The sequence below is a fragment of the Aulostomus chinensis genome, chromosome 3, assembly GCF_037954235.1.
Source record: "Aulostomus chinensis isolate RoL2024-O1b breed Wild chromosome 3, RoL_Achi_v1.0, whole genome shotgun sequence".
Taxonomy (NCBI): Eukaryota; Metazoa; Chordata; class Actinopteri; order Syngnathiformes; family Aulostomidae; genus Aulostomus; species Aulostomus chinensis.
The window spans coordinates 18,164,112-18,187,907 of record NC_141322.1 but is presented as its reverse complement, the minus strand read 5'-3'; the positions used below and the strand labels follow the sequence as shown (position 1 = coordinate 18,187,907).

The 23,796-nt window shown below is 40.7% G+C and overlaps 1 protein-coding gene across 1 annotated transcript in view; it reads left to right on the top strand.

Moving 5' to 3' along the window:
• Window positions 1-23,796, top strand: part of col7a1 (collagen, type VII, alpha 1) — a 61,879-nt gene that overhangs the window by 22,458 nt on the left and 15,625 nt on the right. Inside the window, exons 37-87 of the mRNA XM_086196898.1 lie at window positions 972-998; window positions 1,086-1,139; window positions 1,229-1,300; window positions 2,873-2,932; window positions 3,184-3,219; window positions 3,303-3,347; window positions 4,065-4,100; window positions 4,192-4,236; window positions 4,804-4,839; window positions 4,982-5,017; window positions 5,126-5,158; window positions 5,238-5,309; window positions 5,437-5,493; window positions 5,688-5,723; window positions 5,809-5,889; window positions 6,469-6,504; window positions 7,032-7,076; window positions 7,170-7,241; window positions 7,380-7,424; window positions 7,510-7,545; window positions 7,655-7,696; window positions 8,382-8,462; window positions 8,620-8,655; window positions 8,771-8,806; window positions 9,276-9,356; window positions 9,456-9,491; window positions 11,067-11,138; window positions 11,263-11,307; window positions 12,137-12,172; window positions 12,463-12,498; window positions 12,990-13,094; window positions 13,182-13,247; window positions 14,889-14,924; window positions 15,020-15,055; window positions 15,152-15,199; window positions 15,301-15,336; window positions 16,306-16,431; window positions 16,783-16,992; window positions 17,080-17,115; window positions 17,201-17,245; window positions 17,352-17,468; window positions 17,548-17,619; window positions 17,756-17,800; window positions 19,198-19,233; window positions 20,769-20,804; window positions 20,893-20,937; window positions 21,048-21,080; window positions 21,223-21,285; window positions 21,426-21,461; window positions 22,069-22,149; window positions 22,377-22,445. Of these exons, the coding sequence (XP_086053024.1) occupies window positions 972-998; window positions 1,086-1,139; window positions 1,229-1,300; window positions 2,873-2,932; window positions 3,184-3,219; window positions 3,303-3,347; window positions 4,065-4,100; window positions 4,192-4,236; window positions 4,804-4,839; window positions 4,982-5,017; window positions 5,126-5,158; window positions 5,238-5,309; window positions 5,437-5,493; window positions 5,688-5,723; window positions 5,809-5,889; window positions 6,469-6,504; window positions 7,032-7,076; window positions 7,170-7,241; window positions 7,380-7,424; window positions 7,510-7,545; window positions 7,655-7,696; window positions 8,382-8,462; window positions 8,620-8,655; window positions 8,771-8,806; window positions 9,276-9,356; window positions 9,456-9,491; window positions 11,067-11,138; window positions 11,263-11,307; window positions 12,137-12,172; window positions 12,463-12,498; window positions 12,990-13,094; window positions 13,182-13,247; window positions 14,889-14,924; window positions 15,020-15,055; window positions 15,152-15,199; window positions 15,301-15,336; window positions 16,306-16,431; window positions 16,783-16,992; window positions 17,080-17,115; window positions 17,201-17,245; window positions 17,352-17,468; window positions 17,548-17,619; window positions 17,756-17,800; window positions 19,198-19,233; window positions 20,769-20,804; window positions 20,893-20,937; window positions 21,048-21,080; window positions 21,223-21,285; window positions 21,426-21,461; window positions 22,069-22,149; window positions 22,377-22,445 (2,838 nt within the window). The remainder of the gene's footprint in view (window positions 1-971; window positions 999-1,085; window positions 1,140-1,228; window positions 1,301-2,872; window positions 2,933-3,183; window positions 3,220-3,302; window positions 3,348-4,064; window positions 4,101-4,191; window positions 4,237-4,803; window positions 4,840-4,981; window positions 5,018-5,125; window positions 5,159-5,237; window positions 5,310-5,436; window positions 5,494-5,687; window positions 5,724-5,808; window positions 5,890-6,468; window positions 6,505-7,031; window positions 7,077-7,169; window positions 7,242-7,379; window positions 7,425-7,509; window positions 7,546-7,654; window positions 7,697-8,381; window positions 8,463-8,619; window positions 8,656-8,770; window positions 8,807-9,275; window positions 9,357-9,455; window positions 9,492-11,066; window positions 11,139-11,262; window positions 11,308-12,136; window positions 12,173-12,462; window positions 12,499-12,989; window positions 13,095-13,181; window positions 13,248-14,888; window positions 14,925-15,019; window positions 15,056-15,151; window positions 15,200-15,300; window positions 15,337-16,305; window positions 16,432-16,782; window positions 16,993-17,079; window positions 17,116-17,200; window positions 17,246-17,351; window positions 17,469-17,547; window positions 17,620-17,755; window positions 17,801-19,197; window positions 19,234-20,768; window positions 20,805-20,892; window positions 20,938-21,047; window positions 21,081-21,222; window positions 21,286-21,425; window positions 21,462-22,068; window positions 22,150-22,376; window positions 22,446-23,796) is intronic.

Here is a 23,796-nt window from a genome sequence, read left to right as displayed (position 1 = left end):
CTGAGATATAACATTAATGTACTTGTAGTTTTACATTTTTTACAAGTTTATGATACTTTTTTTTTTTTTACAAAACCTATTGTGATCCACATGTTCATTTCAGTAGAATTCAGAAACAACTTACAAGTCTTTTAATTCATACTTATTAGCATTTTACACCATACATCAGTGATAAACATCATTGTCAGTCTATGTATTGTATCTTCAGTGACGATACAATACATAGACTGACAATATCATAAAATACACTTGTCACCTTGTGTGTGAAAGTGAAAGTGAATGTCAGCACAAAATAAATTGTTGGAATTACAAATAAGATATATGAATGAACACTGAAAACGCACTCCTGTCTGCTATGCTATTGTTTAACAAATCACTGTTAATATGTTTATACATTATATTGCTGATAAAGCCTCCACAGGCACATAAAGGTTGGCGATTCCCAACCAGCTATCAAATAAATGAATAATAATTGGATTTAGAAAACATTTATTAAGACAGAATTTAGATTCAAAATCCATTTTTTACAAATGTGTGAAAAACTTTTCTTCACAGGAACCACAATTACTGTATGTGAAATGCTGTATGGAGTAGAAGACAGCTGGGCAAATTAAATTACAGGCACTTGGGAGCAATAGTTTTGCTCTTTATTGTGGCCAAAACCGTGGAATGTATTTGCTGTTCCATTTAATTCTATTTTTGCATTTTTTCTTGTTTCTGTTTAAGCCATCATCAGGGCTTAAAACTTGTTTTTTGTTCTCAATAACTAGAGAATTTATTAAAAGTGAGTGCTTGTGTATTGTTTGCTAGTCCGCACACTTGTCTTCACCTCACACCTCATATACCTCTCAGCTTTTTGGAGTTGTGCACTCATCTGCTTAAACTACTCTGTCTGTCCGGTAAGTTTGAGTAATGAAACTTCATCCTAACAACAGCATCATTTCTTATTTTTTGTCTCTCTTCTTCTGCAGGGAGACAAGGGCAGCACAGGAGAGAGGGTCAGTCACACTACCCTAAGATTGGAGAAATATCCGGAGGAACATGCCACCATAATGATTCTCAATCCTTATCTCTCTTCCTGACAGGGACCTCCAGGAGTAGGCAGTGGGGTGGCTGTAAAGGGTGACAGGGGCTCCCCAGTAAGCACAGTCAATCACTAACAATGTGCTGACTCGTTTGGTTTGCAGATGAACTATTTTGCATTTGGTAATTGCATTTTTATCATCAGGGTACTCCAGGACCTCCGGGTGCTCAGGGTCTTAGAGGGCTAGCAGGACCAGAGGGTGCCAAAGGAGACAAGGTAGACTGATTTGGTGGACGAGCACTGAGTGATTACCTGCTAAATTTAATTCAGTTGGACTTGACTCTGATCCTTACAACATATCAAAGAACATGCGCTCAATGAATTGGTATGTGTTTGTCGAAGTTTCCTAACGTTATATGTTCCTCATGGAGATGCTGTGGAAACACAATAGCTAGATAGATAGAAAGATAGATATAGATAGAAAGATAGATATACGTAGATAGATAGATAGACAGATAGATAGATAGATATATAGATAGATAGATAGACAGATAGATATATAGATAGATAGATAGACAGATAGAAAGATAGATATAGATAGATAGATTGATAGATAGATAGATAGATAGATGCTTTATTGATCCCAGAGGGAAATTCAGTAAAAAAAAAAAAAAGTCTACATCCTGTATTTATGTCTATTTTCAAGTCAGATGCTTCATATGTCAGGGCATGTTTCCACTGGCTCACTTTGGCTCGGGTCGGGACAGTTTGGCCCCAGTTCCACTGGTCCCAACATGGTACTAACCGTTATTATTTTGGTCCCTTCTCCACTGGGCTTCCAAGCGAGCCGAGCAGGGACTAAACACATGGCGGGGCACTTAGTGGGTAACTTACATTGTTTACATCGTCTACTTTGTATCATCTTGGCCTCGGTGGAATACTGGTTGATCGCTTGGTAAAGGGTTTTATACTTTTCTTTGGTGTTCCGTTTCACCGCTTGATGCCTTGCCAGTCTGTCGTCCCCTACTTTCAGTACAAGCAAAAACCACAGGCCGAGCAACAGGCATAACGCTGCCTCCATGTTGTTGTTGTGTCGCACACAAATTACGCCAGGCCAGTGAGTCCACATGCGCTGACGTGATACCCAGTGCGAGTGGAAACGTACCCGTACCGAGCCGTACCGACCCAAAGTGAGCCAGTGGAAAGGCGCCCTAAGTCAGTGAAAGCCAGGTCACACCACATGATTTTCAAAGCTTTTGAACCACGCGACTTGTCATCCTGAATCAGGAATTGCTGGGTCATCGTGGTTAAATGCAACATGACTGAGTGGTGACAGGGTTTCTCACATTACGAGGTCATTCACCAGCAGCAGTCCCAGATGAGTCTGTCTGGTCTTTAAACTATGCATTGTTACAAAGAGACAAAAAACATGTGTGAGACAGGATGTTTGGTTTAAAAATAGATGTTCCAGAGAAATAAGCAATCCAAAAGAAGAAGAGGGAAGATCACATTCACATGATCAGTTTCGGATGTTGTCATTTATGTTCTGAAATTATTCATACAATGTCAAGCCGAGTCAATGTGATGTATTTGGAAAAGTGTTCACTATTTATGGCTGATGTCCTTTCGGTACAACAGCAAAAATGTTGGTGTGTAATGTCTTGTAATGTCATTGGTTGTCATGGCTGAAGCTCGCTGTTTACAGATCCAGACATTTAGCTTGAATGCATCAGACATGACAAGTTTGAGATTCTTGGTCTTAAAGGATAAAATCAAAAAAGTAGCCATCAATCACTGAGTAATCAAGTACAGCATAAATACTAACTAATAACACTGGTTGTTTTTCAGGGTGACGGCGGTGATGGGTCACCTGGACCACCAGGCAGGCCAGGAGAGCCTGGAGACCGGGTGAGTCAGACACACAGCAGTTGTGTATCCATGGCTGAAATTATGTTGATTTTAATTTTTTTCCATCAGCATATTATCTCAACAAATTATATAAATATAATTGAGAGAGGCTACATAATCCCCTGAATCCATTATTATAAAATGTTTTTTTCTGCAAAGATCCAGATGTGCATCACATAAGAAAATCTTGCTAAATTTTGCAGAATAACAAATTATAAGGGAATTTTGAGACTCATGCTCATGTCTTTCAGGGTCCTCGTGGGCCTCCTGGAGAAATTGGCAGCAAGGTAAGATAAAGGTAAGAGCAATGACTTGTGTGTTGAGGTTTTAAAGAGAAGATTGAACTCTGTTACTGTCTCCGTCCTGATAGGGTGACCGAGGACAGCCAGGTGAGCCGGGCTCACAGGGAGACAGGGTGAGTCACAAGATATGAGAGGGGATCAGTCAAGTATGTACCTGTGTGTGTGTGTGTGTGTGTGTGTGTGTGTGGGTGTGGGTGTGGGTGTGTGTGTGTGTGTGTGTGTGTGTGTGGTGGGGTGGGGTGGGGGGTCGGGGGTGAATGTGATATCTATCCAGATACAGCAGCAGGTTTAGCAGGTAAACGTACCACCAGGAAGCTAAAAATTGCAATTTCACAAAAACGAAAAAGTTGTAACATGACGATGTCACTGTGCCAATCAGGCTCACATGGTCTGAAAAGTTCACCCTAGAAAAGCGGGCTGGTGAAGGGTGGAGATGCTGTTGGCTGTCATTTTATTTCAGAACTGTAGAAAGCATGTTTGCACAGGTTCAACTGAGAGGAAGATTTAATGTTGATTCAAAGGTCTTATTATTCTGAGCCTGCCTTTTTTTCCATTAAGTGTCTGAGAAATTATTTTCATAGTTGTGTTCATGACAGCTGCATCTTTCACATATAGAATAACATTTTTCCTATGAAAAAGTTATAGTTTTCTTGTTTGTGAGCCCAAACAACACGTTCACACTTTCTATTCCAAATAACTGGAGCCATCAAGTGAGACATCCTAAATGCAGGAATGAGGCCATTTAAAACAGGAGGTTGAACAATCAATCAAATGATGATAGGACTGACGACAAACACATCAAGTAAATCTGGACTTGTGTCTCTTCGTAGGGGGAGAGAGGAGTGGCTGGTGAAACAGGAGAGAGAGTGAGTACAGACGTCTTGGCTTACATGAATTCATCTGATTAGAGTTTTTACATTTGCTTTTGGTTTACAACTTGAGTCTTAATCTTTTCAGGGGGACCCAGGAAAGCCAGGCCTCCAAGGACAACAGGGGTTGAGGGTGCGTATTCAGCAGTTTTTTTTAAGGACCCCATATGTTTGTCTTCATGTTGCAAATCTGGTATAAAGAACAGATGATCATTTCTGTCTAGCTTTTGGAGTTGTCCTCAAAAGTGTGGAAAACCTTGCGTAGCACATTTAATCGTGAATAGAAACAGAGTTTTATAGACACTTGTGCCTGATTATCAGGGATACGGGCCAGTTTGATTAGTCATAAAACCTTGCCAGGATATTTTGGTTTTTGATCCAAATATTTCCACAGATGTGAATTAAACTGGACTTTCCTGAAGTTATACACTTGCTGTAAGTTGGAAAGCTCAGCTGAAACTAGCACTGTCAGTCACTTGTGTTTTGATGAGTTGTCCCTGTAAGTAGTTGAAAGGAAACCTTTATGCTGATTAACTTGACAATAGTGATCAGGGGCTTTCGGCTGTAACGCCAATGTTAATATAGTTATCTGCCAAAACATATTCATATCATGCATCCCGATTTGAGAAAATCATTTTCATCTTATTCTCGTTGTGATCTGACTGGAGTCTCATGAATAAGGCTCTTGGTTTCTCGTCAGGGTTTACCGGGGCCAAGTGGACCATCAGGACAAAAGGTGAGACAGATTCAATTAAGAGTAATCACATGAGAAGCAGCGGGTCATCAGCAACGTGACTCCATTGTGGAAAGTTTCATAACCTGCTGTGATTAATTTCCAAGCAAAGTTGAATGCGCACATGAACCTTTTCTATTTCCAGGGAAATGAGGGCGCCCAGGGGGAGCCAGGCACAAGTGTGAGTTATCAGATGTAATTAGGAGACGTAATTGTTCATTATTAGTTTTCAATTGTACTTCATATCTATAAAAGTCTATGGCTTTACGATATTATTACAATTATCCAGGTTCCGGGTTTTCCAGGGAAGAAAGGGGAACAGGTGAGTCATCAAGTTTTGCTGTTATACGTCCATGATAACTACAGCTCACTGTACACTGACACCTCCGTCCTTCACACAGGGGGACCGGGGTCAGCCTGGTTCTTACGGGTCTAAGGGAGACAAGGGAGAGGCAGGACAGAGAGGAGAGAAAGTGAGTAGCCACAAGTTTATCATGCTGTGGAAAATATGGTTGCATTGTTTGTCGTTTTGAGAACAGATACGTCAACACCAACCTATTTAGTATTTGATGTAATTTACATTTGCTGTAACTCTGACAGGGTTCTCCTGGAGGATTTGCCGGTGGGTTCGGAGCCAAAGGAGACAGAGGAGAGCCAGTAAGTAAAGGGCTAAAGTCATCATCACAACCCCCTCTTTATCCAGAGATGTCATAATGTCTACAGCTGCTGAGATATATTTCAGACAATGTCATCCAGTATGCATGAGGTGCTCCCTTGAGCCCCCTGTCAGTGTCGTGCCCCAAAACCACTCTGAAGACTGAAAATACATAAAACATGTGCTCTCTCCTCAGGGACTTCCTGGTGCCGGTGGAAGGCCAGGTACCAAGGTGAGGATGCTGCTGTGTTTTCTTCAGCTTTTCTAGTTATATGTATTGATTGGAGTGTTAAAATGGTCTCGGAATTGTTCTTTAGGGAGACTCAGGCGAGCCAGGAGAGAGGGGGGACGATGGACGACCAGGAATCCCAGGAAAGCCAGGTCTTCAGGGCAAAGCGGTCAGATTTATGTACTTACTTAATTTCTGAACTAGTGAAATGATTCACAGTTGTAGCACTTTAATCAAGAGCTTATGTCAGCAATTTTCAATTGATTCCCTAACCGGGGTATGTGTACTCTTTGTGGTACACCGGTAGACACACCAAAAAAATCTTGTGATAACTGGATATCATCTTGTTATCGTGACATATCAAGATTGGTTTTCTAGTGTTAATGAGATATTATCCTGTAGGAATGACACATAATCACACTCCTTTTCTTGTGATAACTATATCCCAAATGTTCCAGTTGTATTGCAAATGTTTTTGCCACATTAATTATCATATGAATTAAGATTTATATGTATACTGGAAACTATAAATTGCCGCAGCTTTATGAGTACTCTTTTTCAGCTCTTTGAATATCAAAAAGCTTTTTTTTTTTCTTTTTCTAACATGCTTCTTTTTCTAAGGATGCAGTGAGAGGTAAAAGAAACACTTTCTATACCGATGCAGTCTTCTAACATCTGACATGGTTACTAATATGATATTAATGATTAACATTAAAGTGTATGACTGTTTCTTATGTATGTTTTACAGGGGGAGAAAGGAGATAAGGGTGATGAAGGCACTCCTGTAAGTTTGATCTCATTCTCTTATTTTCTCCATCTTTTTTCAAACTAACCTCATTTCCTTTTGCAAGAGTATTCGTTGATCTTCTTTTATAGAGTTTTACTTTACTAAGGATTATTTCATAGATGTAATTTTTAGCAATACTAGTTGACATTGACCCGGGCTGAAATACCTCAGCAACTGCTGGTCAGACTGAGTTTTTCGTTGACATTCATGGTTTCCACGGGATAAATCCTGAGGACCCTGGTGATTCTCTTACTCTGCCTCCAATGTCACCAAAAGTCTGCCAATATTTAAACATGGACAAGATAAGAGTTTCTGGCACAACAAACATACTTACAGTTTCTCGAGGATAAGTGCTGATTATTCGAGCTTGGCTTCAGGCCATTTCCTGCCCCTGCTCTTCCGTTGGATCGGTCTGATGTTAGTTTATGAACAAACCTGATCACATCTCCATCATACTCAGACTGTACACTACTTAAGAAATACAAGATATTGAATGCCCTTTTTACAATCTTGTCTTTAAACAGGGGGAGTCTGGACTTCCAGGGAAGCCAGGGGAAAGAGGTGTGAGGGTAGGATAAATGCCCTTTTCTAAATGAAATGGTGAAACTGCCAAATTTAACATCAATGGAATTATGAGGGCGTTGTGTTGTTATTCTCCACAGGGACTCGCTGGTCAGCCAGGACGGCCAGGAGAGAAAGGAGACATAGGTGACCCGGGAGAACATGGGCGAAATGTACGGTACAAATTTATGCGTCATCACGCTGACAGCTTTTCAATAGTTTTTTTTTTTGTATTCCACTGAGGCCTTGAGTGAAGGAGCAGGAAGAAGGTCAACCACTAACCATCTTTATTGATCTGTGTTTGATCATAGGGTGGCCCTGGACCTCCAGGACAGAGAGGAGAGAAAGGAGAGCAGGTTTGTTATTTTATAAAAACAGTACATAACTTTGTGTGTTCACATGGGTGCACATGTATTCACGTCATTCATTCTGTTCCTCAAGGGACTTCAAGGGCCTCCAGGACCACCAGGAAAAGTGGTGATTAAGGCGTTCCAATCTCCAGCATATTCTTATCGAGTGGAATTCATTGAACCAAATTCTGAGAAGGGAAATGTAACAGGACTTCCTGTGTTGCTCTCCTCAACAGACTGATGTCCAGGGCCAGATAAAAGGAGAGAGAGGAGAGAAGGTATGTGTTCTACATGTAAAGACATTGTGTGCCCATGAGCTGTAGCGGAGGATATCCTCAAGATATAATGGAAAGATGTCTCGATTGGCTGAAACCTCAAATACAAGTATTGCTACAAGCCTCAGTGAACGGCTGAGGAGTTCAGCAGGGCAGAGTCACTGTAGCAACGTGATCATGTTAAGTCATTGTATGTATGTGAATTTCCCTGTCATGGGACTAATAAAGGAATATTTTATCTTAAACTGATCGCAGATTTTTTTCTTCTTGTAGCACCCACCAAAGTTGCTTGATCCCAATTGCAAACTTAAGTGTAATTAGATCAGTGTGTTGCTGAAATATGGCCTTATTGACAGTGAAGGAATGGCTGATAACTTTACAGCTGATAACTTTTGTTTGGCTTGGTCTGAAGACGGGCCAAATACAGTGCTCCAGAGATTACATGGTTTAAATGACAACTGCCATAGGTTTCCTCCACCGAATTTTTAGATTGGATTTTGATAATAAGCTCTGTGGCAAACAAGAGTTTATGAGCTTTACATTGTAACAGACACTTTAATAACTTTTAAAGCGTAAATACAATCGGTACAAGTACAATGCTAATTTTGTGCTGCGAAGCAGTAGCATTGCTTAAACACAGCAAAACCCCCTAAATCATTGGTGTTAATGACATCATTGTGATTCCCAGGGCGACGCCGGAGACCCAGGAGAACATGGGAGCAGAGGTCAGAAAGGCGAAGCAGGAACTCCTGGAGCCGTAGGCCTACGAGTGAGTTTGCCACTTGCAGTTTCCAGATGCTTCCATGAGCCACTGATAGTGCCATTGTATATGTATCAGTATGCACGCTGACCCTCTCCCTGTTGATTTGATGTGCATGACCAATAATCCTCTGTGACTCCTTGTTCTCCGGCTGCTGTCTTTACAGGGTCCTGAGGGACAACGTGGGTCTGCAGGTGCAAGAGTGAGTTTTCTGTCTGTCATTGCCCCTCTCCTTCAAACTAGATATCTGGAAATATCTTTCATTTTCTGTTGCCTTTCACATTTATTTTTATTTATTTTTGCTCTAACATTTGCAGGGTGACACAGGGGAAAGAGGCGCTCCGGGAGACAAGGTTTGAAATCAATCCACATGATTTACCTTCTCTATTCCTCCTACTAATATATGTCATTGTATCTGGGTTGGGCTGTTTGGCTCTCTGGTCCTATTGAAGTACATTTCTTGCTCCCAACTCCACCTTCACATACAGTATGTTTACAACACTGAAGCTAGTCTTCATGGCGACCACAACCACAGTTGCTTCTATGAATCAATGTTGTTGTTGTTTTTTTCTAATTCTCAGTAAATGGTTGTTGTGTTTTGAGAGACGTTGGGGACAGCAAATGTAACAAATCTAGGCTCATATGTGAACTTGCCCTCAGGCCACCATAGGTTCTTCTACATGCATGCAAAGGGAGGAGTGAGGTGGAGATTGTGAATTCACCACTAGATGTCACTAGATCATACATGCTGGTCCTTTAATGACATCACAGTCTATCCAGATGTGTTGACCTTTCGCTAAACTCAGGTCTCTGTGTGATCAGGGAGACAGGGGAGCATCTGGCTTAGATGGACGTCCTGGTCTGGATGGTAAACCTGGGGGTCCTGGACCAACTGGTCAGAGGGTACTTCAGCTTTTATTTCTCATCGTACACATGCCGGTTTAGAACGTATCTGGCTGGTCAATATGTGCACTACTGTATTTATCTTATCTTGTTTTACAGGGGGATCCTGGGAAGCAGGGAGATCCAGGAAGAGATGTAAGTTTCCTTGTGTCACTGTTTTTAAACTACACGTAATCTATAATAATTTAGAATCATTTTTGTTGAGTTAGCTGTGAGGTTTGTATTTTTCTTCAGTCATTTTGTCCAAAAAGTTTCTCCCTGTAAGTCAAAACAGACCTTTTTCATGCACTTCATGCTAACTTCGCTGCAGAGGGCACTGTGGAGATACTGATAACCAGTAACTGATAACTCCTGCTGCCACTGACTTAAAGTGACTGAGAGGAAGGACATCTCCTGCCTGACTTCATCGGAGACACATTACACCACTCTCAATAATGATTCTTAACTTTCATCTCTGCACAAGCTGAATTCAACTTTTAACTAACTACTGAAGGTCAAACACATGAAAGATCTGCATCACTTGAAGGCTGCTGTTTTCACTGCTACCCAATATATGAAGATGTGTAAAAACACAACAGTTAAGTGATGATAGATATTACATTAAGATTTTTTTTTATGAGTTTCTTTGCAGCATACTGCAAATCTGACTTTATCAAAATCAACATTTATCCCAATTTATCATGCTACACTTCTGTATAATTGCAGTAGGGATTCAGTATGTGGAGGCTGGTGTAAAGCAGGTAATCTAGAACACAACTGTAATGATATAACATGCACTAAACAAAATATAGATGCAACACTGAGCTCCAGATACATGAAATCAACAGCCTGAAGCAAAATATTAAGACCTTCACAAAAAAAACGGTAGTTCAATAGCAGACATCTCTGGTGAAGAGTGAGAAAGGAGATGAAAAGTGACATTATGTTGACGGACAAAGATGCAGAACCTCATGCTGTTATCTAGCTGTTTTTGTATTCCTTTGGATGACCTGCAGTTGCATCTGACGTCAGTGACATGAACTGACTGTGCAGGTATTCTGCTGTTGTTGGAACCACTCACTTCATCAGCTGGTTAAATCTATGACTGCTCTGTTGGCCGGGGCTGACAAACCGAGGGAGCCGACCTCTAAGGCACCTAATCGCCGGACAATTGACATTTAAAATGCAGTTTTTCGCTGAATTGACATACAATTTTACAGTTAATCTGCCACCTTCTTGCTGTTGACTTGTGATGTTTGAGGCTTTGTGACATGGCTAATCAGCAGGATTTGGGAGGGTTTTTTTTTTTTACCCCATCATAATAACAGCTATACATCATGATTTTTAATCTATATGTTGATGTGCCAGAAATTAAAAATCTCGCCAAAGAAGAAAAGCTTGTTAACAGCAAAGTTAAAATAAGATGAAAATAAGATATTTTAGCACATAGAACATATCTCTGACATATTTATTATAAAGATTTTAAATGGCTGCATATATACTGTTGGGCAGGATATATAGCCATAGTTGATATTGCAATGCTTGACAAACGTTAATCCATTTATTAGGTGCAAATAAACATTACACTGTCCTATCTACTGTTTATGTTTAAAATCAGTTCATAAAATAGTCTGTTTAAATCTGTTCTTAAAAAGTACACAGAAATGCTAAATATAGGGTCTTCCTTTTTTACTGAACCTAAGATAAAATATTTGACTCGTGTTTTAAAAGGGTCTACCGGGACTGAGAGGAGAGCAGGGTCCTACAGGGCCTGTTGGACCTCCAGGCACTCCAGGGACACCTGTGAGTTCACACACAATACACACATATACAGTAAATAAACACAAACATAAACCCATACTTTATAGTTGTCTCTGTCTGTCTGTACAAACCAGTATGCTGTCTGTGCTGTGTTGTCTCTTTTCAGGGCAAAGCTGGGGAAGATGGTAAACCTGGGCTTCCTGGAAAAATGGTAACTTTTTGCTTCAGTTCTTAGTAGCTATTGTATGGTAGCATCCACAGTCCCTGACAAACGGTAATTTGACACATGAAGCTGTGAAGAAATGTTACATCACAGCGTCCGCTGTAGCCTACTGCATTATTAATGTTTCGACTGTGAAACTGCGGACACATTGTTTTGAGCTTCACACAATCACCACAAAATGCCTAATTTCACGATCGCAACTGAATCAATTTGGCCTGCTAGTTTGGAAAGTCAAGTAGAGCGGCATGATTAAGTTATTTAACCACATTCAAGTTAGCAGAGGGCTAACTGGACATTCAGTAGATGGCTCTGGAACGTATGTTCTCCTCATTGAGCCTGCTCAATATGCATCCTGAAGGCAGCATGAGAATATCGCCAAATATTGAAACTCCACACTCTGTGAAATGCTTTACCTGGCGGCAAAGAGCTTAATGAGCATTCTGCAAGCTCATTTGTTGAGGGCTTGAATGTAAAGGACCTTCATTTATATGAAAATGTGATGCATTAAAGCTATAATTAGTGACTTGACTGGCATATTTTGGTATCGATTCTGCTCAGATCAGTAGACAGAGGATGACATTTTCCTATGATGTGCGTCTCTCTCATTCACTAATTGGTAATGTCCTTGATGTACTCTCTCCTCCTGTGAATGATGTTTACTGATCAAAATCAGTATTGACATTTTTTTTTTAGCTTCTACTGCATAATAGCTGCCTTAAGAGAGTCTCGAAAACAGACAGTGAATTATCTGAGTGCTCCGACAGTCATTATCCAGCTGGTTCCTGCAGTCAGTAATGCATTTTGTTTTGATTTAAAGGGTGAGGATGGTGTGCCAGGTGAAGATGGGAGAAAGGTTTGTGACTGTTTCTAAGATCATTCGAGATTCACAATGCATTTCTGTCATTCATTGTCCATAAAAAGTCTTTTTTGACACATTTGTTTGACAAGATAATGAAATTGAAATTCTCTTTTGAATGTTGTCATGAGGCAGTTACAATGTAGCATCTTAATTTCACAGTATGTGGCTGTCTACCCTCCCTCTGCAGGGCCTCCCTGTATTTACTCTGTTTTACACTGTTGTCTTTTTTGGCGTAACAGAATATAACCTGACTTTAAACTGACACTGCTCTCCTTAATCTGCAGGGTGATAAAGGAGATGCGGGAGCAGCAGGAAGAGATGTCAGTTTGTCCAACTCTCCCTTACACCATCGTTCTTCTGAAGTGTTTCTGTTGTCACTTTGTTTCTAGACTGTTTCCTCTGCTTCTCAGTCTGACCCCCCCTTCCTTCCTCCATCTTGTATTGATTTCGTCCTGTTTGACTTTATTGTATTGCACATCAGCGTTCTCCCTCTCCTCTCTCTTTATCGCTCCCTCCCCGCCATTCTCACAGCTGCATCAATAGACATCTCAGTTGCAGCGATATATCTCACTAGCCTCTAATGATCAAGCTTAGCCTTTAAGAGAGAGCCACTTCTGAGAGGAATCCAGAGGGGCGCCAAATGTCAGAGAGATGTTTTCATGTGCAAATTTCTATTAATTATCTCTAGAACATCAGTGGAGGGGTGGCAGTGGCCACCTGCTTTGATTTTATGGTTCAGTCTCGACTACAGCGTGGTTGGAAGTAACCCTGTGTCGGGACTTGAAGTTGTGTAATCATACATGTTTTTCAGGGACGTGACGGACAAAAAGGAGACCGGGGCCTTGTTGGACCTACTGGCTCCCCTGGCCCCACAGGGCCTCCTGGAGTACCTGGCACCATTGGTCCCCCTGGACAGGTGTGACTGACATAAAAAAACACATGTGAATAACAGTATAGATGGGAATATGTCATGAATAATCTGGGGACTGTCCATCTTTGCTAGGTTGTGTATGTCAAAGGAGTTCAACCGGCACAGATCCCAGGCCCACAGGGGCCCCCAGGAACCCCTGTGAGTTTGCATGATTTTGCAGTATTCTGACATTGTTGTTAATTACACTCTTAAAATGCATATTACAGTTTAACACACATCACTGCTTCTCCTGCCGTGTGGTGTGCTAGGAATAATTCGGACCTCCGAGGGCTAGTGCTCATTCATGGAAGACAAGATCATTACACACATTAGACTGTTGTTCTGCTTTTAATTATGTTGCCATAGAACTTTTCACACACCATCGTCTAAAACATATTTTGGGCTGAATGGGTATGAAAAAAAATTAGTAAGAATTCATAAAATAAATAAACAAAATGATGGTTAAAAACAAAAGCAGGGCTGTATTTATAAAAATAGGCATTAGGGAAACAAAGTATTGTCACAAAGATAAAAGATAAACAATATATATATATATATATATATAAAATATCATACTCATTTTAAAGAAATTCTGCAGTAAACACCTTTCTATTTAAAGTGTAACTGTACATTTTATGTATGAAAAAGATGTGGAGTGTTTTTAGGTTATTTTCCTCCTCTTTAGCCAGCAATGGTGTTACATCAGTCTCTGTGTGCGATTGCGTCCCTCCCACAGTTTTATCTGTGTTTATGCCTCCGCGTCAGCCAGAGGCATTATGTCATCTCCTTGTTTGGCCCATCATTTCACCAACATGATATCTTAGGAACCACTGCAGGGAGCTTCTTTAAATCTTAGTGTGAAAGATGATATGATTAGATTCTGTTGATCAAGGTCAAGGTCACTTTCACCTCTCATCCATCCCATTCATGTGATATCTGGGAAGAGCCTGGATGGGATATTATAACTGGGACTTGGGGTAGAATAAGTTAAAACTAATATGCTGATTATTACAGAAGAAAATTAAGACTCCAATGTCTGATGAGATAAACATGATGAAGGGATCATATTAAATCAGCAGTAAACGATCAAAACAAATGAAGATGCACCCAAGCATGTACCAGCCAATATTTATGTTGTTTACTACAACAGCAAATAACATGCATTCACAGATGGCAGTAGCTAGTGTGTGTGTGCTGATATGAAATAAATTAGTGGAGTATTTCTTTATGATGATTTCTTTTATTATTATTGTGATCAAGAAAAACATAAACTAACAAAAAAACAAAACAAAACAACAACTTGTCATTTTTGACAATGACTGTCAGCCAGTATAGACACTGGTTATAATTTGCCTATGAATTTCTCAGTCTGTGCTTGGTTATGAATTATGCCAATGTCCACTGTACAGGTGAGCACAATGTGGATCGCTCCACTCATGCTGTCTGTCTTAGCGAGTATTTTGTGCCTGGCTCTCTCTGTGCCACACATTTTGCCCATTTGGCTGCACGCCTCTGTTTGAGATGCTGGGATGAATCAGACGTGCTGCTGCTTTCGTTGCCACCGACTTGAGACAAACTCAGCAGAGGACAGTGGGTTGCTTCATACCTGACTTTGCAAAGCCAAATCGTTTTGACACCACTGAGGGTAGAACTATTATTGTAAATAAATTCCTCCTACATTTGGACTAACAAAACCAGCTCAAGTTCACAATATATCAACTTCACATCAACATCGTAATGTTCTGCAAATCACCTTCCTACGTTAAACCTTTTCAAGTTTGTCTTTCATGCGTTCTTCAGGGGGTTCCTGGGATTCCGGGAGTTGTGGGAGCCAGAGTAAGTCATCATCATCCTTATTGATCTCATTTTGCTTTCGATCAATAAACATTTGTTTGTCTGTTTTTTTGACCTTGTAACTTTCTTTGCCTCAGGGGGAGAGAGGTCCGCCAGGTGGTAAAGGCGATGCTGTAAGTTAAGCTTCAGTTCCTGGTTTAGTCAAAGTGTGACGTGATCAATGTGTCATGAGTTTTGTGTTTGTGACTCTTTGGTATCTTTTTCTGTAGGGAGACCCAGGAGAGGACGGAGCACCGGGTAAACCTGGAACACCAGTGGTAAGAAGTCAACATAAAACTTGACATATCCTGTTGCCACTGATAGACTCTTTAATTGTCAATAATCTGGATGGCTGCCTGAATTGTGTTTCTCCCATCAGGATGTGCAAAGGGCTCTGGCCAGCCTCGGTCTTCAGGTAACAGGAGCTCGTGTTGTTTTTTTTTTGTTTTGTTTTATTATTGAACAGCATTTCAGTGGAACAACCTTTAGATTAATGGTCCTCTTATTCATCAGGCACATTTATTAGTTCTACTATGAAAGTTGTTGTTTTTTACACAAATGTAAAATTTTTTCTAAATTTCTGAATAAGAAAAAAATATGTAATGAAAATGAATATCACCATTTAATCAGTGGCGAATCCAAATGTCAGACCACTTTTTTTGTGAATCCATTATGGATATAGGGATGAATATGGAACATAATTGCTTCGCTAAAAGATAATTTCATCTGACTTCATTTTGGTCCATTTTTCCTTTTTCAAATGTCATTTAACATTTACAGCTCCCACATACATTTATGACTCATGGTAAGCTCTTGTGTCAAACAGCCCAGCAAATACCAGAATAGAAATCTCTTCAATCCTGTAAAAGTGGATTAACAGAGTTGCTACGGTCAACTGGGATTGGCGCTTGGTTTATTCCAATTATTCAAATTGGAATGCAAATGGTTTAAAATCACAGGCACATATACTGTCGGGCTTGTTGTCACTGAAGACTAACCAACTGAAATGTTGCTCTTTTTTTTGGGGGGGGGGGGGGTTGAAATGAATATCTCTTTCTATACGAAAGGGCCTCTCTGCTTATGTTTAACAGTGGTAAGGAAAAACCCTTAACGAAACTATCATGTGTAACATTGTGCAGAAAACAATTCTAATTTTAATAAAAATCCTTAAAACGACTGGTAAACTCCACATGTAATGGAGAAACCATGTGGTTGTCAGACAACAGAGCGACTGGAGCAAAATAGATGTAAAACAAACAAAAACAACGACAGGAATTCTCAGTCTTTAACAATAAAATTACATGTTTTAGAAGCCATGTCTGACGGACCAACACCTGGAGCTTATGAGTCTTGTTGCGACCTTTAATGTTTTCTCTCAATACAGGTGTCGGATTTGAAGGCAGTTGTGTCTTTGAAAGACACTGTACTGGATAATGTAGTGCCGAAGACAGAGAGAGTCGAAAAGGGGGACAGAGGGGAACCTGGCCTTAGAGGAGCACCTGGTTTAGATGTAAGTAGGACTTGGGGTACTTGCTTAAGACCTCTGGTGAGATTCTGGTGAGATTCTCCAAGTTTGTGGAACTTCATTTAAATGTGTATCACAGTATCTAGTCACAGGATTAGAAAGTTTTCCATCCCTGCAGGGAGGTCATGTGATAATCAGCATTGGTTTTACTGTTAGCAGGATGAGTCAAAACATTGTGGATGGATGATTACATTTGGCATGGTGGTAGAACTGATGTTGAGGAACAATACAATTCAGTTTTTGAAGTGAACAAGGTCTGGATCTGACGACATCAAATAAGGGGTATGGTTTCACCCTCGACTTGATCATTACTTTCCATTTCCTGTTGTACCCAAGGGTGCACGTGGCATTCCAGGGGACAGAGGGGCAAAAGGGGAAGCCGGGGAACGGGGCTCTGCAGGAGCACCTGGCCCTCCGGGAAGAGCTATTGGGGAACGAGGACCAGAGGGTCCTCCAGGGCCAGCTGGAGAGCCAGGCAAGCCAGGAATACCAGGAGTTCCCGGGCGAACTGGAGAACTGGGGGAAGTTGGGCGGCCAGGTGATAAGGTGAAGAAGAATTTTTAGTCTTAACTAGATTAGAAGATTTTATTTAGTGGCCTGAACATTCTAATATGACATCTATTTTTGTTTCAGGGTGACAGAGGAGAGAAGGGAGACAAAGGAGACAGTGTAAGTTCTTGTGTTAAGTCCTCCACATCATAGCACAATGATTAAGTACACTACAATATATCCATGAGTGTCTTCTGTTTATCAGGGTAAAACTGGGCTCATAGGACCAGCTGGCCCACCAGGACAAAAGGTCAACTTCTTTGGGTTAAACCCTGAATTCAACACCGTGTGATTACATGCAGTATAGAGGAAAGACTGCAGTACATTTATTTATAGATATTTTGTATGCACTGTAGGGAGCTTCTGCTGACTCAGTACTGACCGGTACACCGGGAGTCAGAGGTATTCCTGGACTGCAGGGCCAGAAGGGAGAAACTGGTGCTGCGGGACCACCAGGACCTAAAGGAGACCAGGTAACATATTAAAGATGTTACAGATGATATATTTCATCCAAACATATTTTTCTAAATGTTCTTTTGTTGGGTCTAACAGGGATTTGCGGGTCCCCGTGGTGATAAAGGAGACAGAGGCGCATCTGGAGAAAAAGGACGCAATGGCTCGGAGGTGTAGGCCCAATCTTAATTAGAATATGATAATAATAAGTGGGAAGATCACTTTTGGTCTTTGTTCATGTTCGTTTCTCTCAAATGTGATAGACAATGACGTTTCAGAAGAAGCAACCTGTGGTTTGTTATTTCAGGGAATACCAGGAGAACCAGGTAAACCTGGTCAGGATGGGAAGCCGGTAAGTTAAGTACTGAATGCGAGTAAGTTGATTTGGGATGATGAAAGTGACATTGAAATGACTGCACTCTATTATTAAGTAGTATAATGTACTAATGATGTATTTCTTTAAGGAGATTGGTCTAGTAATATGTATTTGAATCCTATTATGACATTAAGATTGACAGTCTATCTGAAAATAATGCTGTTAAAATGTGACCACTTACATCACATCAGTTACTCTTGCACAATCCAAGTTTCGTTACAAAGGTAGACATGTTCATTTTTGAGTGATGTTACCAGAGAGGAATTAATTTAACCACATCTTTATTGTTAAGGTATTTTTTGAGATACTAAGCAGTGTCTATTATATTGGCCACCCCATTTTTTTTTAACATGAGAGGAGCAGAATCTTAGAAACATTTGATATAATTCAATCCCGTCCACCATGACCCACTTAATGATAAACACAGTAGAATGATGACTTTTCTGACATCGTCAACAAAGAAAATAGATGCTCTATATTCACCTAAAGGAGTGTTATGGATATCTTTTTTGTTTGTTTGCATTTATAGTGCCAATTTGGATGTCATACCAAAGACTTCAGGAGCTTTGAAATATGTATGATATTATGGTCCACTGCCGTGGTTCTCACCCAGATTGTCAGGGCCCACCCAGGGGTCACCAGTTAATTGCTGGAGGTTGCCAAATGTTTATATGAACAAATAAAACTTAATTGATGCTACGAGGGGTCCTGACTCAAAACTGTTGAGAACCACTGGTCTATTGGATATTGTTTGATGATCAATGTTTTGCTGTTGTAAAAATGTTGACACTTATGGGAGAAATGCTGTGACGTCCTCCCTGACAAACAAATGAAAGCAGCAGGACTCCAGGTTCCATCACAGGACAGGTTAAGGTTTCATCTTTTTCTTACTGAAGTATTCACTTATCTTAAAACTCAACTTGCCAAATTATGTAAATCATCTCTGACTCCTGTGGATACAGAGATAAATACAAGGAGAAGACTAATAGATATAGAGCACGTCTTCACAGTATTTGTTTTCTTTCCTTCCATATCGGAGCAGGGTCCGACAGGGCCTGCTGGTCCTCGAGGCCAACCAGTGAGTAGCCCCAGCAAAAGGGGCCTTCTCTAAGATCTGCAGCAGCAAACGGCTGGATTGGCTGCAAGCACGATGCCAGTAGAGCTGTCTTTTTCCTCCTTGGGCTAGAGCTGGATGGATTTGCAGCTATACGACTACCAGCTCACTCTCTAACTTTCTCTCCCTCCTCCTGTGTCCTATCTCTGTCCATCTCCGTTTCTGTGTGTTTCCCCTCGTCAAACACGGCTCTGCCACATCTCTCCCTCCCTCCTCCTTTCCTGTCATCCCCACTTCTTGTGTCTTTCATCCTCTCCAGGGCCTGCCTGGATTCCCAGGAGTTCTAGGCAGACCGGTAGGTTTTCTGCTGCTGCCTGGCATGCTTGAGCTGTGGAGGAGAGAGGGGATGCAAGACCTTGTTCCTGTGGTAGAAGATACAAGGGGGAGAAGGAAAGGGTGGATCAAACACGATGCGATGAGATGCCAGTTGGTTTAAGCTTCGATAGCAAATAGCTTGACACATTAAACAATACAAGACTAGAACAAGCATTCATCCGAATGCACACAATGTCATGTACCTCCCAGGCATATTTCAACACTTTAATCTTAATTCATTTGTATTGGCAGCACCCTTCTAGCTGCTGGGAGAAGACTCTGACCTGATAGCTTCTTCATGAAATATTAATCAACACCACTGTTCCCCAAAGCATCGGTGTCCAACTCAAGTATTTTGAAGTTGAATTTTCTTCAAACATGTAAATCACCGCGTATTTGTCGGAGGAGATGAAAGGACGTCAGCCAACATCCCGATCTGAACCCTCGCCAAGATTCATTGTCCATTTGTGTTGTGGGGGGAGGGGCGGGATATTGAATTGGGCGCATTCCAAAAAGTACTGTGTTGTCGCTCGAGACTGCTTATCTTGCATGCAGCTGTGCCTGTGGTCTGCTGTGTGCTTTCCCCTCTCTCAGCACTGATTTTTCAGAGCTTACCATGTGAGTGTCCTTTTGTTAACATTGTTCATGCTATGTGTTGGCTTTGTCTGACCTGTTGTCATGAGTCAGATGTTTGTGTATTTGTGTGTCCCTCGTCATTAGTCTGTGTATTTATATATGCTAGCTCCATGTTATCCAAAAATTTTTTTTTACTTTTTTTTTTTTTTTATAAAAATATCAGTACATAATTATCTCACTTTTTGGGACAATTTGTGAAATACACTGTCTCGCAAGAAGTAATTTCCCTTAATATGAGCCACAAAGATCAGCAAGGCAAGATTAGCAGCCAGGCAACAGCTCAGGGCTATAATTTGGGTTCATAATATTTGATAAATTATCTCCACCAAGATTGTAATGGAATCACCAGAGTGTGATTGTTTGTTTGTTAGCAGAATATCTTAAAAACAAACTGACAGATTTTTATGAAATTTGATTGAAAGAAAGATTAAATTATAAACCAAGAAACAAGTGACCTACTTTTATAGGAGGTCGTCTGGATTAAATCATATATTATGGATGCAGGAAACTGTTCTAAGCCATTTGAAGGATACAGATCTAGTCAAGTTATTGACCCATTGCTATCAATATCATCAATTGATGAATGTCATTAAGCCGGTGTGTTTTTGTTAGCATTATTATTAGAGTGTTAAGGTCTCAGAGATGGCATGGAGCTGGTTTTCTGGATTCTGGAGACAATTTATGAACAGTTAGTTTATATTTAGCATTTACATAGCCGCCTTAGCGAGGAATAAATTAAAATACAATTAAAACTTTATATTATATTAATTATAACAGGCTCACTAGCCTCCATTTTATTTAGCTTGTATGCTGTACACAGTTAATAACTTTTTTTGTGAATTGCATTAACTTGATTCATACCTTGTATTTCATTCATAGGGAAACCAGGGAGAGCCTGGCATAAGAGGGCCAACCGTAAGTACGCACACACATATCACACTCATGAGTATTCCTACACATTTACCAGGGTAGTTAACATGCTTATGATGTGCATTTTAAAAAGGGTCCCATGGGTCCAAATGGGCCTCCAGGTCCAGCAGGTGTGAAGGTGAGGTCACTGCTTGTGTAATAATTGCTCTACACATTCATGTATGTGCTCAGAAATTTAATTTTTTTTTTTTTTTTTACAATTGCTGAGGTCATGTTTCTTTCCCCCAGGGTAATCAAGGGGAGCCTGGGGTTGGCGTCCAGGTAAAGCTCCTACAGTTACATTTTTCAGCTTTTTAAAAAAAAAAACCCAAACCTATTCATCTTTCAATTTACGAGTTCACATAACAGTGTAACCAGTCAATGATGAACCTGCACTGGGTGAGTTCATTTATCCTAATTGCAGGGTCCTCCGGGTGCCCAAGGGAGTACAGGTCTGCCAGGTCCACCAGGTCCTCCAGGAGCTGTGGTAACTGTTCCCATAAATGACAGCTTGTCCTCGGCAGGAATAAAAAATACTTTCATGTTTTTTCATGAGATTCATTGAAAATCTTACTGTGTGCATTTGATTGTGCTTTGTCATACCACCATATTTATTTGTCCCTACAGGGTCCACAAGGACCTCCGGGACTCTCAGGGCAGGTGGTAAGTTATGCAAACCGATACAAAGAAAGGAAATAGAAATTTGTTTCTTTGCCTGTTTGTGTAATTTACTAAAGCATTTCAGTTGTAGGTCCAAATCAGAAGGTGATTTGATTAAAAAAAAGCAGGTTCCATGCATTCACAGATAAATGGGGGCTTGTTTGTTTTCATCATTGCAGCTTACAGCACATGTAGTTTGTCCATGTTCAGCAGAAAAACAAGCAAATCCCACTGCTGGTCTTACTTTTCATTCTTGCTTTTTTGATCACTTTTTTATAAAACATAGCATCACTGTTTTCTTGTGCTCATACTGATTCTTATCAACAGTCAGCTATCGCAAAATACTTTAAAATGTAAACCACCTGGCAAATGTATTTCTGTAAAGATTCACCGTTTGGAGAGTGTGCCTTCAAACTGATGAATAATATTGTCCTGTTTTTGCTCTTTGCGCTACATTTTGACATTTTAATTATTTTCACATTCAAACCAAGACTGACAAAATGTTAATGATTCATTTGCTGTGGTCATTTGCAGTCATTCAGATTTGGGGGGAAATGAAATGCAATCTATTTTGTATAATGGGATTCTTGAACGACGTGCCACTCCTCAGGGTGAATCAGGTAAACCTGGAGTCCCTGGTAGAGACGGGGTGCCTGGCAAAGAAGGAATACCAGGATTACCAGGAAAGCAGGTGTGTGTGTGTGTGTGTGTGTGTGTGTGTGTGTGTGTGTGTGTGTGTGTGTGTGTGTGTGTGTGCATGTGTGTGTGTGTGTGTGCATGTGTGTGTGTGTGTGTGTGTGTGTGTGTGTGTGTGTGTTTTAACTGTGTTTGTGCCATGTTGTTGTGCCCACATCATTCCCTTTGCTCTTTTCATAAAGTCCCCCTCAGTGTTATCATAATTTGTTATTTGGTCCTCAGGGCATTGCTGGATCTCCAGGCCTGGCGGGGTTAAAGGGAGAGCAGGGAGACAGCGGTCCGCCAGGGAAGGTGAGAACATGCTATATGCTAACAGGCAGCCTCAGGCTAAAGGGATAGTCAATAAAATTGGGTTTGTGGTTGCTTTTATTGGATGTGATCCCAGCTACAGAATGATTTACTGCCTGAAGTAATAAAAAATATGTCTGTAGTGCTATTATTAGCTTCCTCCTGTGACAGTTTTCATTTGATGCACAGCACATGGCGGTCTTCCTCCAAGGTCTGTGAGGCTGCTTTTGTTGGTCCACCTGGGGCTCAGGCTGCCTGTGTCCCATGTGATGCTCCAGATACATCCCAGATACATAATTTGAAAAACTCGTTCATATTAGCCCAGGGCACCACAGTCAGGGGTGATACAGGAAAAGAAGAAATGTGTCAGGCTCTTGTGAAAAAAAATAACTTGAAGATCTTCTCTGCTCATGTATTAAAGTTGTACTTCACCAAAAATTATTTTTGCTTTTCAAGTGTAGAAACAAATGAACGATATCCCTTCCAAATTCAGCACTACCTTAAGAGAGCTCCATTAGCTTCAAGCTAATTATATGTGTCTGGCTGTTTCCACATTAACAAAACAAAATCTCTAATTGCTCTCATAGTTGTAAGAGGTTATAAAAATAGGAGAGTATTTTCATATCTGAATTAAACTGCTGGAGACAAGATGTCTCCAACTCCTCCATAAAATCCATTCTCAGTATTTGTGCACTAGCAGGTTCAAATTCACACATCATTCTTGTCTTAACTGAATATTGGACCAGGTTTCAAAATATTTGTGATGTCACAAATCATGCTTGTATCAGCCCGCCTCTTTTCAGTTAGCACAGAGAAAACGTACACCTTCAGCAATGAACTTGAGAACGACCTTCCATTATCAACCTCTGTACATACATCATTCTATACAACAAAGCTCAAATATTAAGGCACAAGACGAAAAACTAAATTTTGACTAGAGGTGGACTTGGAAATGAGGACGCTTTCAAGAAAGATGCCACAGCTGCTTCATCCAACCAACAATCCCTTTAAAACTGCACCCATTTCTCGACCACCACCTGCAGAAAGACAGCAAGGAACCTTCACCATGGTTCAGCGTTACTTGCTGACACATCTTTCAAATGTTGTGAGATTATTTCTTGTGAAGCCAGTTCTTGTGTTGTCATGCATTGATGCATCACTTGACTTTCCATTTGAACTTGAACTGGCTGCAGCTCTTCGTTAAATGCCAGACCTCTCCGCGCTGCTTTCAAAGGGAAATCAGTTTGACAGGTCTTTCATTGGCTGCACTTCTGCTGATCAGAGGTTTTGGCCTGCTACTTCTCCTGGTTATTTGTACTTACACAGGAGAGCTGGAAGAGCACATCTGGAAACA